Source organism: Cryptomeria japonica, chromosome 7 (genome assembly GCF_030272615.1).
Source record: "Cryptomeria japonica chromosome 7, Sugi_1.0, whole genome shotgun sequence".
In the NCBI taxonomy this organism is placed as follows: domain Eukaryota; kingdom Viridiplantae; phylum Streptophyta; class Pinopsida; order Cupressales; family Cupressaceae; genus Cryptomeria; species Cryptomeria japonica.
In genome coordinates, this window is record NC_081411.1 from 494,699,128 (window position 1) to 494,717,503 (window position 18,376).

The 18,376-nt window shown below is 38.5% G+C and overlaps 1 protein-coding gene across 1 annotated transcript in view; it reads right to left on the bottom strand.

Moving 5' to 3' along the window:
• LOC131065763 (probable plastid-lipid-associated protein 14, chloroplastic) overlaps window positions 1-18,376 on the bottom strand; it is a 118,230-nt gene that overhangs the window by 4,845 nt on the left and 95,009 nt on the right. The window contains exons 9-10 of the mRNA XM_058000405.2: window positions 14,368-14,444; window positions 14,011-14,146 (exon numbers count right to left, since the gene is read on the bottom strand). Coding sequence (XP_057856388.1) covers window positions 14,011-14,146; window positions 14,368-14,444 — 213 coding nt within the window. The remainder of the gene's footprint in view (window positions 1-14,010; window positions 14,147-14,367; window positions 14,445-18,376) is intronic.

Below are 18,376 nucleotides of genomic sequence, written 5' to 3' on the forward strand. Positions count from 1 at the left end.
ACGTCCCTAAGAACTAATGTTTTTTTTTTAGGTTTTTGTGAGTTGTGAGACGCAGGTTCCAGAATAGCGCGACTGCAGAAAAAAAAAAAAAAAAATCTTTTTTGCAGGTTCCAGAATAGCGGCTCTGTAATTCTGCGCAACAGCTTCTTTTCTGTTTCTGTTGCGTTTTTGTTTCTGTTCTTTTTCTGTTTCTGTTTCAATTTCAGCACGATAGCTTTGCGATTAGCGCGAGCATTTTTGTGGGAATTTGAATTCCTGTTATCCGATTTGTTATTTGCTCTGTTATCTGCTCTGTTTAATTAGAATCTGTGTGAAAGTAGGAGAGTATGCTCTTGTCTATATAAACAATCAGAAATCCACACCTTTCACTTTTCTATTCTGTTTAGCGCGACTGTATGCTCTGACTACAGGAAAGTGTGAAAATAGGAAAGTATGCTCTTGTCTATCTAGACAATCAGAAATCCGGACCTTTGACACTTTTCTATCTGTTTAGTGCTACTGTCTGCTCTGTTAATCTGTCTCAAATTTTTAGGCACTAACTGTAGTTTGCATTTCTTTTTTTTTTTCATTTCCTGTTATCTGCTCTATTTAAAGATAATCTATCTGACCGCAGGAAAATGTGAAAGTAGGAGATTATGCTCTTGTCTATCTAGACAATCAGAAATCCGGACCTTAGACATTTTTTTTTATTCTGTTAAATTTAGGGTTTCTGCTCTGTTAAATCTAGGGTTTCTGTCTGCTCTGTTTTTTGCCATATCTTCTTTATCTCGACTCCATTTTCCTCCAAACTTCACCAGATTCTCCGCATTGCCATTCTCCACATTTCCTTCCTTGGAGGCCTTATCCCAAAAATCCACTTTTTGAAGCCCAAAATCTCATATTTCTCTATTTTTAGGGTTTGTCATAACTCCTTCCCCTTTTATCCAATCACCTCCAAATTTTTCTTATATTATCCATCTCCAACTTTTGCTTCTTTGTTCCTCTTTGACAAATTTTCCCATTCCTTCATCTCTCCTCCAAAATCCCCATTTTTCGCTTGCCTATCCCTTGGAAAAGTGGCAAAAACCTAGTCAAACCCCATTTACCCATCAAAGCTTTCTTCAAATCCACATTTGTCATTAGTAAAAAAAATTTTATTCATGTTTTTCTATTCATTCCCAAAAAATTAAAAAAATTAATATTTTTGTCATTTTGTTGTTTTTTACAGGACGCTTGTTGAAGACTCTATTTTTCCAAACTACTAATCAAATTGTTTTGCAGGACGCTTTTTGAAGACTCCATCTTTCAAACTACTAATCAAGTGGTTTTGCAGGTTGCCTAACTGATTCAACCAAATATTGTGCATTTATTTAAATTAGGCACCTAGATATTAATTAAAATGGAATGAACCATTGTCTTATATGTCTTTAAGAAAAGCGTAAAGGTAGGAAGTATGCTCCCGTCTTACTAGACGATCAGAAATCCAGACCCTCCAACCTTTTCTTGTTTGATTGTGTGTTTACCTCTAGCGGGCCTACCCTCCCAACTTGCTCTTTGAGAAGGTAAGAGGGGAACGACCCAAGTGAGTACACCCGGACCTGGGGTTCCCAACTCACTATAATAAATAGGCCATTGACTACGAAAGGGTTAATGGGTGGAGCTATATGAGAGTTCACTCTCACATTGGGTGCTTAGTAGGATCCTAGAGATCTCAATCATGCTTGCGTGACTACTAAGTTCTTGGTGCTTCGTTGGGCTATAGGTCTCAATTGCGCTTGCGAAACTTTGAAGGGTAGCTCTTAACGGAAAGACTTACTAAACACCTTGTTCATAGTGGCCAAAAACCTTCTAGTCATTGGTGCAGGAGGTCGGACCTCTGAAGCGGCCCATATTCTTACGGCCCTTAGTAGAGACACAAAGTTCGTCATGAGGAGTTTTCATGGGAATTGATGCTTGGCTGCCCCGAGAAGTGAGTGTCGTGGAGAGGAGCCAGTGGGGTCAAGCATCTAAGTGTTCGCTCTGGGTAAGCGTAGATGGGAAACCAATTGGGATTCAATGACTATTGTCCTTGCCAGCCTTAAGAATGTTGTATATGAGCATGAGTGTCTTTGATATAATATGCATTTGATCATTGTGTTTGCTTTGTTTGATACATATTTGCCAAGAGTAGACTAAAAACACATCACTATCCCCAAACACTTTGCAAAAACATTTGTCAAGACACAAACAATTGTCCAAGTCATTACCCACACAAAGTCCAAAATTGCGTCAAAACTCTGTCCGTCCCATTTTTCATAAGCCCAAGAGAGAAGCTAAGAGTTTATCTTCTACGTCAACATTCAAGTTTTTCCTTTGAAACACATATTATTGTACAAATCAGGGTGGTCATATCCCTTCATACAACTTGCCATTCGAATCGATCCTTCATGTTCATACCAAAGACAACCTAGTCATCAAATTTCTTCTAAACCATCACTACTATACCTCCTCCATCAATCATCCTCAAATTTCCTAAATCCTTTCATCCTCAAATTTCTTAAATCCTTTCATCCTCAAATTTCTTAAATCCTTTCATCACAAATTTCTTAAGTCCTTTCATCACATTTTTCCTAAGTCTTTTCATCACATTTTTCCTAAGTCTTTTCATCACAAATATCGTGTATGGTCGCAACTCGATCCCAAAAGAAAAAGATGGCTGAACAACAATATGGCATGCCGGACATTGATGTCCTATATGAAGATCCCATGCAAGATCATACACAAAGTGGGCAACCTAGCGATCAAAATCAAAGTCAAAATCTTGACATGGTTAACCAAGAAGAACTTTGTCCGGAAGTGCAAACTTTCCTAGCGGATTCTTATAACCAAGAGATGATGGAAAAGTTTATTAAACACAATCCTACTGCACTTCTGAAAACTCTCCTTGAACATGGAGCTCAACTTCCGCCTGAATTTAATAGATCCGTTCTCACCCAACAACCACAAGGAGACCTCGCTCCCACACAAAGTGTTGCACCTACTATTCAAACTCAATCAATTGCAGCCCCATCAATCATCCAGGCTCAATCAATGCCACCCGCGGTACCTCCCACCGTGGTCTCCATCCCACCTTCTTCCTCCTTACCATCCATACCACTATCAAATCTGATCTCATCCATTCTCCAACAAACTTCTATACCACCTCCTTCTATTCAACCACAAATTTCTATTCCACAAACTTCCCTTCCTCCCAGCAATGTCGCAAATTTTATCCGAGCCGTATTCAATCCCATCACAACCGTTAGCGGACCACAACCAACTGTCACTCAAACCCCAGCGACATCGGTCATCACATCCCATATTCCCACCTCCTCATCATATCAATATATTGGTGGTGGTGCACCTTCTTGGCTCATCCAATTCTTGGGGCAAATACACTTCACCATTATCAAAGCCCACAACAAGACCTCATCAAGGAAATTCAAGACATGAAGAATATCATCAAGGACATGAAACAAAGGACTAATAAAAGGAAAACTTACTCGTTCGAAGAGTTTTGCCCTTGTCCTTACGACCCGTCTATATCAGTTGCACCATATCCCCCGGGATTTGAGATCCCTAAATTCACCAAGTATGAAGGCAAAGGAGATCCCCGCGACCATGTCCGAGAATTCCACATCTTATGCCAAGAAGTCTCCTATAGTGACCTTTATCTTCGCAGACTCTTTAATTCCACATCTTATGCCAAGAAGTCTCCTATAGTGACCTTTATCTTCGCAAACTCTTTCCCAAGAGTCTCACGGGAGACGCCTTGGCATGGTTCTCATCTTTACCACGAGGTTCCATTGTCTCTTTTCCAGACTTGGCAGAAAAATTTGTGGCCCACTATGCATACAACATGGGTAATGATGTTTCTATGATGGACCTATGTAATACAAAAAAAGGCCCGGAGAAACCTTCGCCAATTTCCTACAAAGATGGCGACATCTTATCAAGAAATTCCAGTGGGACATGCCAGAACAACATCAAATTGAGCTATTCCAAAAGAACTTGGTGCCTGAACTTTCAAGACCTTTAATATCTCAATGTATCAAATCCTTCCAAAAATTGACAGATAAGGGCCTCGCCCTTGAACGTGTCTTATTGGAGGAAGGAACCTTGAAACATTACCAGAAATCAACACAAAGTTCTTCCTCTTATTATAACGACAAGCCAAAATTCTGGTCCAAAAACAAAAATGTGGTCAATGATGGTATAACTGATGCAAAGCGGGTCCAAACCGTGGCCACTCCCCCAAAATCCACCACCAACAATCATCAATTTAACAACCAAAATCAATCCCAAAAACCTCACAACAATGTCTCAATCCAGGGACGACCACCCCGATCGAATAACAGGACTCCAAGAGATTTCACTCCTCTGGCTGAGCCTATTGAAGTGGTGTTTCAAAAACTTGTCCAAGCAGGTGTAGTGGTTTTTCCAATCACTCGCAAATGCAAAACCTGGTAATAACAATGACAAACTCAAAATGTACCAGGAACCCTTCCCGAATCATGATAAAGGAAAAGGCTCATCATCTAACGCAATGGGTTATGACTACGCTAATCACGTAACCGGTTTTGATTTTTTGGTAGGTCGCATTGAACCTGCAGACAATCATGTCAATGTCATAACCATCCAAAGAGTCAATTCTCCTTCTTCCCAAAGCAGACCAAATCCTGCTAGGATAGTCATTCAAGGCGCCACGCCTTCCACCTCCCATTTCCAGAATGACTGCAAAGCAACTACATGCCAAGGAAGAGTCACCATCCAAGGAGTCCCTCCCCCACCAAACCCCCCACCCATGTCTTCCACCCGCCGATATGACCTCCTTGATCAACTTGGGAAGACACCTGCCCAGATCTCCATTTTGGAACTTCTCAAGACCCCCCCGGTCCATAAAGAAATTTTGGAACAAGCCCTTCTCCAATCACGCGTTCCAGATAACATCAACGCCACCCAATTCCAAACCCTCATTGGAAACCTTGCTACCCAGCAACACATTGTATTTAACTCCAAAGATGCTCCCGCAGATGAAGACCATAACAAACCTTTGCACATCGAAGCTCTCATCCACAAGCACAAGGTCAAACGTATCCTAATAGATGGTGGATCCGGGCTTAATCTGTGTACATACAAATTAATAAAACAATTGGGACTTTCTGAGGATCTGATAGACACATCAGAAAGGATCACAATAAAGGCATATGATGATGCAGAAAGAATTTCAAAGGGCATGATCACCTTACCTCTTCAAGTGGGCCCCATTACAATTGAAACCCCTTGCCAAGTACTAGATCTTGATCTCCCCTACAACATTCTCCTTGGGAGGCCATGGATTCATTCCTTGCAGGCCGTACCCTCCACCTATCACCAATGCATCAAATTCGACTATAATGGAAGAGTGATCACTATCAAAGGTGATCCCCAACCTTTTCAATATTGCAAACTATTAGAGGGGAAGAATCCGTATCATTGCCCACTAAATAGACCCTCGCCAACGCCTCCATCTGACACATCAAATGTTGCCTCCACATCATCCCAACCAGATAATCAAATCAAGATCTTGGACAATGGCTGTGGAAAATACAAATTGGAGGACGTCTTATTAATAGACAACCTCCCTCTCTCTCCTAAGTCCTTTAGCAAAACCAAAAGAGATAAAAAAGGACCCAAAACCAGTCATGCAATGCCAAAACACTACCTTCCAGCAATGGGGCCCACTTGATAACGAGAGCCTCGAAGCAGATATCTCTTCATGGCTGTATCGGGAAGAAGATGAAGATCCAATAAGAATATCCAAAGAAATGTACCCAAAAGCATCTGCCATAGTTGAAAAAATGGGTTACAAAGGACACGGCCTGGGACCAGAGGAGAAAGGAAGAAAAACACCCATAAATCCTATCTCCTACAGATACAACAGAGGCTTGGGGTACACCCCAGTGCCTAAGATTACTATTGTTGGTGCCCCTTCTAGTCCTTCGGATATCGAAAGCGCTGACGAAGAGGAATTCCACGAAATGCCTTATGAATATGAGAAAGATATCTTCTTGGACGTTTACATCAATACCATCACCCCCGTAACCCCTCCCACTTCACATGAGCTACATCTTGTCCATCCTGAACTCATTGACTGGGGCCAATGAGACAAACCCACTTTAGATATCTGCGCCGACGATAATGCTCTCATTGCTCTCCTAATAACGCAAAATATGGAAGATTGTAGCAGAATCGAGGGTATTCAACTACACGAAAAGGGATACTTTGGTAGTCAAGTCAATGCCCTTAGCCACAAAAAAGATAATAAAAGAAAAAGATATGATTCCCTAGGTGAAAACCTCCCTGAGGCGCCTTTGGATGAACAAGAAATAAAAACAAAGGGCGTATCTGAGAGTGAAAACCTAGAAAAGGCACTTGACGATGAGGGATTTGACCTCCCTACCATTGGTTACCTTCCACAGGACAAATCAAATTTGTTGATAGAAGAAACAGACAGCATCAACATGGGCACCGAGGTCATTCCGAAAAATGTGCTCATTGCCAAATCCCTCACAGAAATCGAGAAACAAGACTTCATCAACTTCCTGACAGAGGTAAAAATCAATTTTGCATGGTCCTATTCCGATATGCTAGGGTTGGACCCTGCCTTGGTGGTTCACAATCTCGCCGTCCGCCCAGATGCAAAACCTGTAAAACAAAAATTGCGCAAAATGCACCCACATATTGCACTCTTGGTCAAGGCAGAACTCCAAAAGTTGTTAGACGCAGAATTTATCAAACCAATAGATTATGCTGAATGGGTCTCCAACATTGTACCTGTCGGCAAACCTGCTGAGGGCATTCGCATCTGCACAGCTTTCCGAGATCTAAATATAGCTTGTCCTAAAGATGATTTCCCGCTCCCCAATATAGACATGATTGTGGACCTTACAGTAGGACATGAAATGTTATCGCTAATGGATGGGTTTTCTGGATAAAACCAAATCAGGATAGCAGATGAGGATCAGCATAAAACTGCATTCACAACACCATGAGGTACCTTCTGTTACCGGGTCATGCCTTTTGGCCTTAAAAATGCTGGAGCTACGTATCAACGGGCAATGACAACAATTTTTCATGACCTCTTGCACAAAATTATGGAGGACTACGTGGATGATCTGCTAGGAAAATCCAAGACAAGACAAGAACACATCCCCATTCTAAAACAGATCTTCGAAAGATTGGAAAAATACAAGCTGCGCCTAAATCCCAAAAAGCGTGTGTTTGGCGTCACATCGGGAAAACTACTGGGATTCATTGTTTCCCGCAAAGGCATCGAGGTTGATCCCGCAAAGGTAAAAGCTATTATGGAAATGCCTCCACCAAAAACTCTCAGACAACTACGCAGTCTCCAGGGAAAACTCCAGTCTGTCAAGCATTTCATTTCACAGCTAGCAGACAAGTGCCATCCATTTGCACACTTGTTGCGTAAAGACACAAAATTTAAATGGGATTGCCTATGTCAAAAGGCCTTTGAGAAATTAAAAGAATATCTATCATCACCTCCCGTATTGATGCCTCCTGCTCCTGGAAAACCCCTTATTTTGTATATATGTGCTACTGCAGTGGCATTGGGGGCATTATTGGCGCAAACAGATGATCAAAGGAAGGAACGGGCCATTTACTACATCAGTCGGACGTTGGTAGGATATGAACTCAATTACACCCCCATTGAAAGAGCATGTTTGGCATTAGTGTTAAGCACACAGAAACTACGACACTATATGCTAAATAATAAGACAAAATTAATTGCTAAAATTGATCCACTTAAATATCTCTTGTCCAAAGCTGCTTTCACTGGTAGAACCGCCAAATGGGTCATGCTCTTAAGCGAGTTTGACATTGAATATGTGGACAGAAAAGCAATCAAGGGACAAGTCATTGCAGATCAGTTGGCTGAAGCTCCACTTCCAGGCGACCATCCTCTTCTCACAGAATTACCAGATGAGTTCATTATGACTGTTACCACATCCTCCACATGGAAATTGTATTTTGATGGCTCCTACATTCAAAATGGATCGGGGGCAGGAATATTATTGGTCACACCTCAAGGAGATGGCATCCCAAATCATACAAAATAGCCTTTGTATGTACCAATAACATAGCAGAATACGAAGCCCTCATCACAGGTTTACGCTTGGCTATCCACTGGAAAATAAAGGAATTACAAGTCTATGGCAATTCCCAACTCATCATAAAACAAGTCAATGATGAATACCAGACAAAAGATGATAAACTCCTTCCCTACCGTACCATGGTTGAAGATCTTAAGCAATATTTCACGGCAATCAAGTTTGACCAAATCCCACGAACAAACAACAGGGCTGTAGATGCAATGGTCACCATTGGCTCCATCCTTCAAATGCCAGCACACAGTCAGAAGTGCGAGTTCTTGGTCGAGCAATTGTTTATACCGGCATACGACCTACCAGAGTCTGAAATGGTGTGTGTTCTCGTTGGTCCCGAGTCCCCTTGGTACCAAGAAACCTTCGCTTTCCTCAAAGACAACACCATTCCCCCACACCTCACCAAAACCAAACAGAAAACCTTCATCCGCCGATGTGCCCGTTACACCATCCTTGCAGACACCTTGTTCAAAAGGCATTTTGATGGTTCCCTCCTAAGGTGTTTAGATAAACAAGAAGCAGAATGGGCATTACGCGAAGTACACGAGGGTATCTGTGGGGCACACTCAAGTGGACTCACATTGGCTAAAAAAATTTTGGGAACAGGATACTATTGGCCTAAAATGGAAGAAGATGCATACAATTATGTGAAGAAATGCATCCCTTGCCAGCAGCATGGCGACAAGATTCATGCACCGTCACAAGAATTGCAGCCATTCATTACACCATGGCCCTTCTCGCAGTGGAGGCTCGATCTCATTGGGAAAATCCACCCTTCATCTTCCAATGGACATAAATTCATTATCACTGCCACCGAATACTTCACCAAGTGGGTAGAGGCTATCCCTCTTACTTTCACCACCGGCAAGCAAATATCCAAATTCATCTTGAACTACCTAATCTGCCGATATGGCATCCCAAAAGTTATCATCACAGATAATGGTAAACAATTTAAGAACCAGGATGTCAAAGAACTCTGCCAAAAATTCAACATCCAACACCGCTTCTCCACTCCATATTACCCCCAAGGCAATGGCCAAGCTGAGGCTTCTAATAAAACCCTAATAAAAATCTTCAAAAAGACAGTCAATGAAGCAGGCTGTGATTGGCACCTCCAAATCCATCCTACATTGTGGGCCTACCGCACCTCCATCCGCACCCCCATAGGTGCCACTCCTTATTCCCTAGTATTTGGTTCCGAAGCCATCCTTCCCCTTGAGATCGAGATCCCGTCTCTAAGGGTATCGCTGCAAAACATCCTACCAGAGGAAGAATACAGAATTGCCCGCTTACAAGAGCTAGAATTGTTAGATGAAAGGCGCCTCAAGGCCTTGAATCATCTCCGGGTATATCAAAATCGTCTGCGCATGAGTTATCATAAAAAAGTCAGAATCCGAGAATTCCAAGTTGGTGATCTTGTCCTCATGGAGAATCAAAAAAATCTACAAGAAAGAGAAAAGAAAGGCAAGTTCGAGCCTAATTGGCTTGGACCATATGTAATCACAGCGAAATATGGATCAGGAGCTTATCAGTTGGCTACTCCTGAAGGCGATCCTTTGGATGATCCAATGAATATCATGCACCTCAAAAGATTTTATGCTTAGTCCTCAGAAAGTCTTAAATGGTCAAAAAAAAAAAAAAAAAATCAAAAAAAAAAAAAAAAATCAGAAAAAGAAAGAAAAACAATTCGTCCATTAGTGAAAACCACTTGGTGGCGCTATGGACAAGTACCTTGGTGAAAACCTCTGTGCAGACGCCAAGGTAAATAACCGGATCCACTGTCTATCATGTCGATACTACAAATCATCTTCCATCCAGCCCACCCATGCGCAACATTCCTTCTTTTCCACCTCCCAATAAAACATGTGTATGATGATGAATCTTCACCCGAGTCATGAACAAGGAATGTCCCATTGAAACTGAGATTTTATGCCTCTGTGTGTAAGCTTCAAGAAGTCTTGAGAAACAATCCCAAGTCCATCCTAGTTCTACTCTTGGCAAGAGGTATCATGTGGTCGCAAGGAAGAGACTTGTCAGATTTTGTTAGATCTTTTCATATAGGCTTTGCATCTTTTGCCCTACGACTGCCACTATTTACGACTGCCTGGGTTCTTCCATATCCAAGTACGTTATGATAGGTGCATACTGGGGCATATTTCATAGTATGGCATGTTTTGGAACCTCCTTGTATAAATCGGCGACCTGGTACTAGTGTTTATCAACACTTACCTTCTCGTGTACAAGAGGTATCAGTGTGTTTGAGGGTTTCCTTGCACGAACCCACAATTTTGTATTAGTGTTTCTTAACACTTGCATTGTTGTGTGCAAGAAATTCCCGTTTGTCTACAGAGTCAATCCACGCCCTGGGTTTCTCATGGCATCCTAATTTCTATAATCAGTGGTGCAAGTCACTCAGGGCAACATCAAACTAGGTTGGCTCTCCACATTTGTTGTGCACAAAATCTCACCATCATTCCATCAAATCCTAAACTCAATAATCCCATGTAGTTCTCAATTGCCCCCATTTTCCTCCGCGGTCTCGCATCTCTTATTCTTCTTTCCAAATACCTCACGACTACTTCATATATCTTCCTCATTTATCCCTTCCACCCTAATTTTTCTTCCTCTATTTTTTTTTTTTCTTTTTATTTTTCCCTCACATAATCAATTCTGATTCTGATTCATGTCTTATACAGGATGTATCCTTCCTGAAACCAGACGCTCTGATCATGTCTTATACAGGATGAATCCTTCCTGAAACCAGACGTTGTGATATGATCATGTCTTATACAGGATGAATCCTTCCTGAAACCAGACGTTGTGATCGATCATGTCTTATACAGGATGAATCCTTCCTGAAACCAAACGTTGTGATCTGATCATGTCTTATACAAGATGAATCCTTCCTGAAACCAGACGTTGTGATCAGTCATGTCTTATACAGGATGTATCCTTCCTGAAACCAGACACTCCGATCATGTCTTATACAAGATGAATCCTTCCTGAAACCAGTTATTGTGATCAATCATGTCTTATACAAGATGAATCCTTCCTAAAACCAGACACTTTGATCATCTTTGTCTTATACAGGATGAATTCTTCTTGAAACCAAACTGAATCTAGATCTTATCAATCGAATCAAATCAAATCTATCGGGATATCAATTTCACAAAAATCCAAAGATCAAATACCTCAATTGATCTCCCGAGGGGGCATCAGCATACCGTAATCTATAAATCAAGAGCTAGGGCATCCTATCAAACCAATATCAGCATCAAAACAAGATTATTCTTTGAATCAATGTGTCATCACACCTCACTTCAAAGAGGGGCAAAATGTAGACACTTAAAAATAATTATTTTTAATTCCTCGCATAATTAATTAATTAATTATGTTAATTCAAATTCCTCTCAATATTAATTAAATATAATTAATATTGTCACTATAGCATATGATTGATTTATTTAATAAATCAATCCCTTTCTTTATTCTTCTAAAAAAAATCAAATCCTCACAAATCTTCCTCTTAGCTAATTAATTTCAATTAATTAGTTAACCTACATAATTCCTACAAATCATCTTCTTAATTCATTCTTCTAGAAACTCCCTAAACTCACTTAACATTATTCTTCTAATTTTTTATTCCCTCCACTCATTCTCTCTCCTAGTCAAATTCTCCTACAAATATTAATCCCACCTAACATTTCCTCTAACCCCCCTCCTAATGAGTCGTTAATGGTTAATCATCATGATTAGCCACAAAGCCAACTTTTTGTCTTTTTCATCCAGCCACTAGCTTTTAAATACTCTTTTCCTAGGTGAATGTAAGATTTTCGAAATCTCACATTCCTCCAGGCATTCCCTCTCCCAAGGAATTTTTAATTCTTTTTTATTCCTCCAATCCCCATAATATCCTTTTTGGAGAATTTTTTAATTCCTCCAATGCATCTTGTGGAGTGTGGAGATACGAAATGCCTTTAAGGCATATTTCTTGGTCTCCACACCCTCTCTGGGACCTTGTGTGAGCTCACAAGTAAATCTTAGCCCTTCATCTCGAATTCATCCTAGCCATTCGTTTTCCTCTCCTCTTCCTATAAAATAGGGCTCCATCCCTTCATTCAAAACATCTTGAAATCCAGTAAGCTTATGTTGCCCTTTTGAGCCCAGGAAATCATCTTGGCAACTTGATCATCTCATCCTTATCATTTTTCAAATCCATTCCATTTGTGCACAACATTGGAGAGCCATCCACATCCCGCAATCAAAGGAGCACATCAAGTGGAGCATTATCAAGGGGCGCCTTCACTTCATCAAGCTCAATCCGAAGGAGAAGGTAAAATAGCAAGGTGAAATGGTCTTTTAGCATTCTGCATGTTTATTTCGTTATGTTTTGATCATTTGACCTTCAAATCTGTTTTGCCTTCTTCAGTTGTCATTTCTAGAAAAGAATCATGAGATATGCATGCAGAACCGAACTTTTCAAAATAATTTAAATAAACAATAACAGAACTTTTACCATATCCCAGAGGAAACAGTAATCCTGAGGCCCACAAGAAGATTTATTTATAAAATGTGGGGAACATAGGACTTTTTGCTGATTCTGAATGATCTCGTTTCTTATCAAAGCTTTTACAGTTCATTCCTTTGGCATTGTATAAAATTGCAAAATTAAATGGACAAACTGTGGAATAGGAGGAACTAGGAACTGAAATTTTGTTTTGCAATAAAATTTAAATGTCGTCATCCTTTAAAAATAATAATTATTTGTATTTTTAAGTTTTGATTTATAAAATCTGAAGTGTTCAAAGGAAAGTAATCATAAATAAATGTCTAAAAGTAGTTTAATTTGTTGTTTGTAACCATGAATTAAAGTCTACCTTCAAATCATTCTATATGTAGTTTAATATTTTTGTTTGTAACCATGAACTAAAGTCTACCGTCATATCATTTTTCAAAACCTTTGTGACAATTCAATGCATTGTCATGAGTATTTTCATCTGTTTTGAAGCTACGTTGGATAGGCAGCAGGTGTAAAGATTTCACATCAAATGTTTTTGAATATATTTGAAAGAGATGTTGTATCATGGAATTAAATTATTGCAGGGTATGGAATATATGGTTTAGTTATCAATGTTCTCAGGTTGTTTTCTAAGATACAAGAAATATAGATGAACTTGTGAAGTTGTGAAACTTTGGTGTTCTTGGCTTTTTAGATTTTAGAAATAGATATTTTTAGTTATCTTATTTTTTATTTATTTATATTCTTAGTTGTTTTTTATACTAAATTTGATGATTTTTTCTTATTTAAGAATTTTAAATATTTTAAAATTTGATAACTTTCAGTGTATTTTACATATTTTTTTAAATATAGGTATGGTAGAAACCTCTATTGGAAATTTTTCCATTTTCAAGGGATGCTTATAGGAAATGCAAAGCAGCTTCATTTGAAATTTCCTAATGTCTGGTGACGTCTCCATATAGATCTCTGAGACAGGGACGTGTTTCCAGTATGGGGACAAGTACCAGGGGTCAGGGTACAAATCTTCTGAAACTATGAATATTTCTTAATTGCATTTATACTAAATAAAGGTTATCTCTAACTAGGTACAATTATAACAACAAATATCTTAGATAGATGTTGGTAATGTAAAAAGAAAAGAGATGATATTGTTCAAACTTGTATGTTTTTTGTGGCTTAACTATTTTGATTTGCAATTCTCTTCAAACATTGTGGAAAAGTTTCTTTTACATTGAATCTGAAAACGGGTTTTCACAGAAACTGCTCCCGGTTATAGAATTGGAAAACGTTTGGAATAATTGCAAAACTGAATCTGAGAGAATTACCTACCTGGTGAAGACCATATATGTACTCCTCTGTAATGCGCACAGCTGTTGAACCTAAGCCCCACCGGATGATACAAACAGAAGGTTCAACTCGCCATCTTGGTCCACACAAAAAAGGATGCCGTAAAGCATTCAAGCAACTGAAAACAAGAAATTATCTTTTTAAGTTAAATATTAAATTAGTGGAAATATTTATCTTTATTTTTACTCAAACTTGCTGTAGTTGCAAGAACATATCTCAAAAATATAATCAAATTTTCTAAATCATTGATTTGATGGGAAAAATAATAATTTTACTGACAGATAAATTCATTGATAACTACTTTGATTATCAAGACAATGAACTTCACTTTAAAACTACCTTATACGATCCGAAGGCTTTGTCGCAAGCATCAATGCCAAAAGATTCCAACCTGCACCCCAGTCCCTATCCAGTATCTGCCATTCAGATAAACCCACAAAATATTTCTAATGATAAACATTTCAGTTAAGAAAGACTATCAACCTGTTTCATATAAAATTATTTGTCCCCATTGTGTAACAGAAGTAAATTTTCAAATTCATTACATGTTTGAAATGTGTTCTCAGTTTCAAAAAGAAGATGCATGTAAAACATATACTGTGGTAACTATTGTTGGAAAGATAGCAAGATGCTAAGACAGAAGTTGCAAGTGCAACCCATTTTCTGGGGATCCTATATCAAATTTCTCGTAGTCGCTGAGCTGCCTATGATCCCTTTGGTACTCTTTAATACTCTAAGTTAAACCTAAGCCCTACTGTGGACCGAACCTCTGAATCTTACTTTCCATTTTTAGTATAAAATCATTGGTAACTTTCTTGGCAAATTTATCTTCTTTTCGGTAACTAGAGATGAAAAATTCTAATAATATAACTCCACACAGAAAAGTGTGGCACGAGAAGCACACATTCCAAAATACTGTGACAGATATTTTACTGGACATCCGATGAGAATAGGTTACTTCCAAAAATAAATTAATGCAGCTTCATGAAATCAATGCAGGAGATACAATTCCAACTCTAATAAGCTGAAAGTATTGAATTTAACCAGGTGTCTAATTCAAAATGATAGTCTCCGACTCTCCAGTATTCAAGTTTGTCATTAGAAGGCAGGAGGATCCCCATTCCATTATCATTACAGATGTTAACAAGGCTGAGCAGGTCGATTTCCATGTCACTCTCAGCTTGTTGAATTTCTACTTGATTTTGTTTATTACAACTTCAGTCTTTCTTAAGTTCTTGATACAGAAACTTCTCTAGTTATTGTTAGAAACTAAGTTGTCAAATCAGAATAAGAATTGGAAATGTGGGATACAATATGCCAGTACAGTAATTTTTGGGGGCTGGGTACATTCAAGGTATGTCCATACAAAAAACATATAAAAAATTAAAAATCATAAATATATACATTTTTACAGCCTAGAAACAGGAATTGAGTTCATAACACCACATATCATGCATATGCTAAACACCACCACAATAATATTAGAAATTTGAAATACAATAACTAATTTGATATCTATTATCAATTTGTCAAACCTGAATTTCATGATTGGTATTCATTGTTCAATATTAAAATAATACAATTACTAATCAGCACCATACAGATCGTCATCACAACCAACATCAACACCGTCATTGACATTAGATGAAGTAGGAAGACCAGAAGACCTACATGCAACCCCACTGTCACTTGCAATAAAAGTATGCTAGCTATCTGGCTCCTCAAAAAGTGAAGACTGTATGGCAGCAGAAACATCCTTGTCGGCTTGCTCAGGTCTATATCCCACAACTTTGTTGCCCCTTCCTTGTACTCAATTTGTTTAAGTAAAAAGGTGCAAGTTGGAATGCACATAAACTAACTCCTCTACTTTACTTGATGTCAATTGGTTGTGCTTCACTAAGTGAATAGACTATGTACTCCAATTCCACTTAGATGAAGAGGAACTAACAACCTATTGAGGCAAAGTGAAAGAGTTAAGAGTTATTAAACTATAAATCAAAATGTATGGCCATTGAGGTGCTACCAAGACTAAGCATCCTTCTTGACCTTGTCCTAAAGTATCAAAACACTTTGACCAATGGAGGCTACAAAATCAACAAACTCACTCATAACTACATCCTCCATAGCAAGATCCTGGAAGAATTTTAATAGTGTTTTTCAATACTCTTCATTGACTTTTGTATCTTTGTCTGATGGTGTCCTCATTGATAAAGCAAGGATATCATTGTTGTACTTTTTGGGGTGGTGGTTTTGTTCCACTGCTCATCATAAATTAACTATTTTAAAGATCTTGCTCTTTTTCATTTATGTACTTCATCTTCTCTATCATTGAATATATGCCATCATTACCTCTCCCAAAAACAGCTTATCCATGACAATAAAGCATATCATACTCATGACGGGTTTAGTGAAACTAAGAAAATTCTTCCACCCAATCCCACCAAGTAACATCTGGGATAATGCATTTTACATTTGTTGTCCTCTCACAATTGGATTGCCTCCATACTAATCAAAGTTTTCTGTGATGACCATGCTAGAAAGTGCCTCACACTTTCACAAGTCACCTTGATAACGATTGTGTTGGATGAGAATCAAAGCTCAACAACCAGCTTGAAAATAAAATATTGAAAACCAAGTAGAAGGCATAATAAAAATTTTAAAATAATTACTAAAGTGAAAAATAAAATTTTTAAATCATATTATTTCAATTACCTTCAATAGCTCCAATTGCAAAAATGTTCTAAAAATGGCCTATGACATGTGGTGGTTTGTGATTAACATTTGGATCTCTTTGGCCTTGGTAATACTTTTTTGGTCTAGTCTATTTTCCTGCCCATTTTTTGTAGCATGAGGTTGAGTGGGCGGATAGCACAAAATGACCAAAATATATGTGAATATTGTACCTCAATCAACATACCAACTACTTTGCAATTCTTTATATTGTCTGTTATGACTTGGACAACATTTTGAAGACCCACTTCCTAATGCACTATATAAGAATGTTAGAGATAAATTGCCCATCCTACACCTGCTCCTCACAATCTGCAACTTTCAAAAGAATCAAAACATTGACCCTTTAGGGCACACTGCAATCACATTAATCAATGGTCAATTTCTTGCATCCTTCCATCCATTATACATTATGGACATCCTTGATTGTTTCCATGGATTTGTAATGGAAGCCAATGAATTTTCTATATTTTTTACCTCCTTTGACAACAAAGTGCTACACTTCATAACCTAGGCTTATGTAGCATTTTTTATGATCATTTTCTTTTCTCAATAAACCTACAAATATAGTGATTGAATAACATTGAAGGACAAAACATTTGCATAGAGTTATCTTACAACAGTTTGATCGACAATATTTTTAGTGTCATTTTAAATGCCATGTCTAATGGCCCCATCATTCTCTTCACATTAGTAGACTCATCTTCATTCCTTCCCAAAAAAGGGTGGCTCTCTACAACAACACCAAAGGCAAAACTATGAAACAGGCAATCAAAGGGCCTCCATGTCCCCTTTCCTCTCAAAGGATGCCCTATTCTAAGGAGAACTCTTGTATCTGCTTCCTCCCACTCTCTGATATATTATACTATTTAAAGAAGTGTTATAGGTACACCAGTCTTCCCTAGTGTAATGTCCCCAGTTCTGAGACTAAACATGGTGTAGTCCTAGCAGGGCAGACCTAGGACACATTCATGTTAATCACTAGTAAAAACAATAATTAGATAGGCACACAAGCAGCTATCGATTATGACTTACGACCAACAATATGGCAAAGCAATGAAAATGGTAATTGTTTATGGACAACTGTATCTCAGCATCATGAAATCCAAGTCAACGATAATATTAGATACATATAAGGACGCAATGATTAGGTGGCAAATTGTTTATATAATATAGAAATGAGTGCCATAGATGATTCAAGTCTTAAGATATCAAAGTGGAATTAATATATCAATTCCTTAATAGAAAGATTAGTAATGTGAACATGACAACTTTATGATAATCGGAGACATTCACAAGGAATTGTATTTGATTTCTCTTAAGTAGCCAGCACTCAGAAGGTGCGATTAACGTATGTCTTATTAATAACTAATATTCATGTAAATGGTGCAATTAGCACATGTAATCAACATCCACGTAAAAGTGTGATTAGGACCCTAACAATTAACTATGATGAGATGCTAGGAAGGGACGTGTCCATCCCAAGCCCAAGGGTTCGATTTGCCAAACAATGAAGAGATGCGACTCCTCATATCCACATCTCCTCATTGCATATTAAAGATACTCTCATATCACTCCAAAGGGGCATGGATGGAAGAATATCGAAATGGAATAAAAG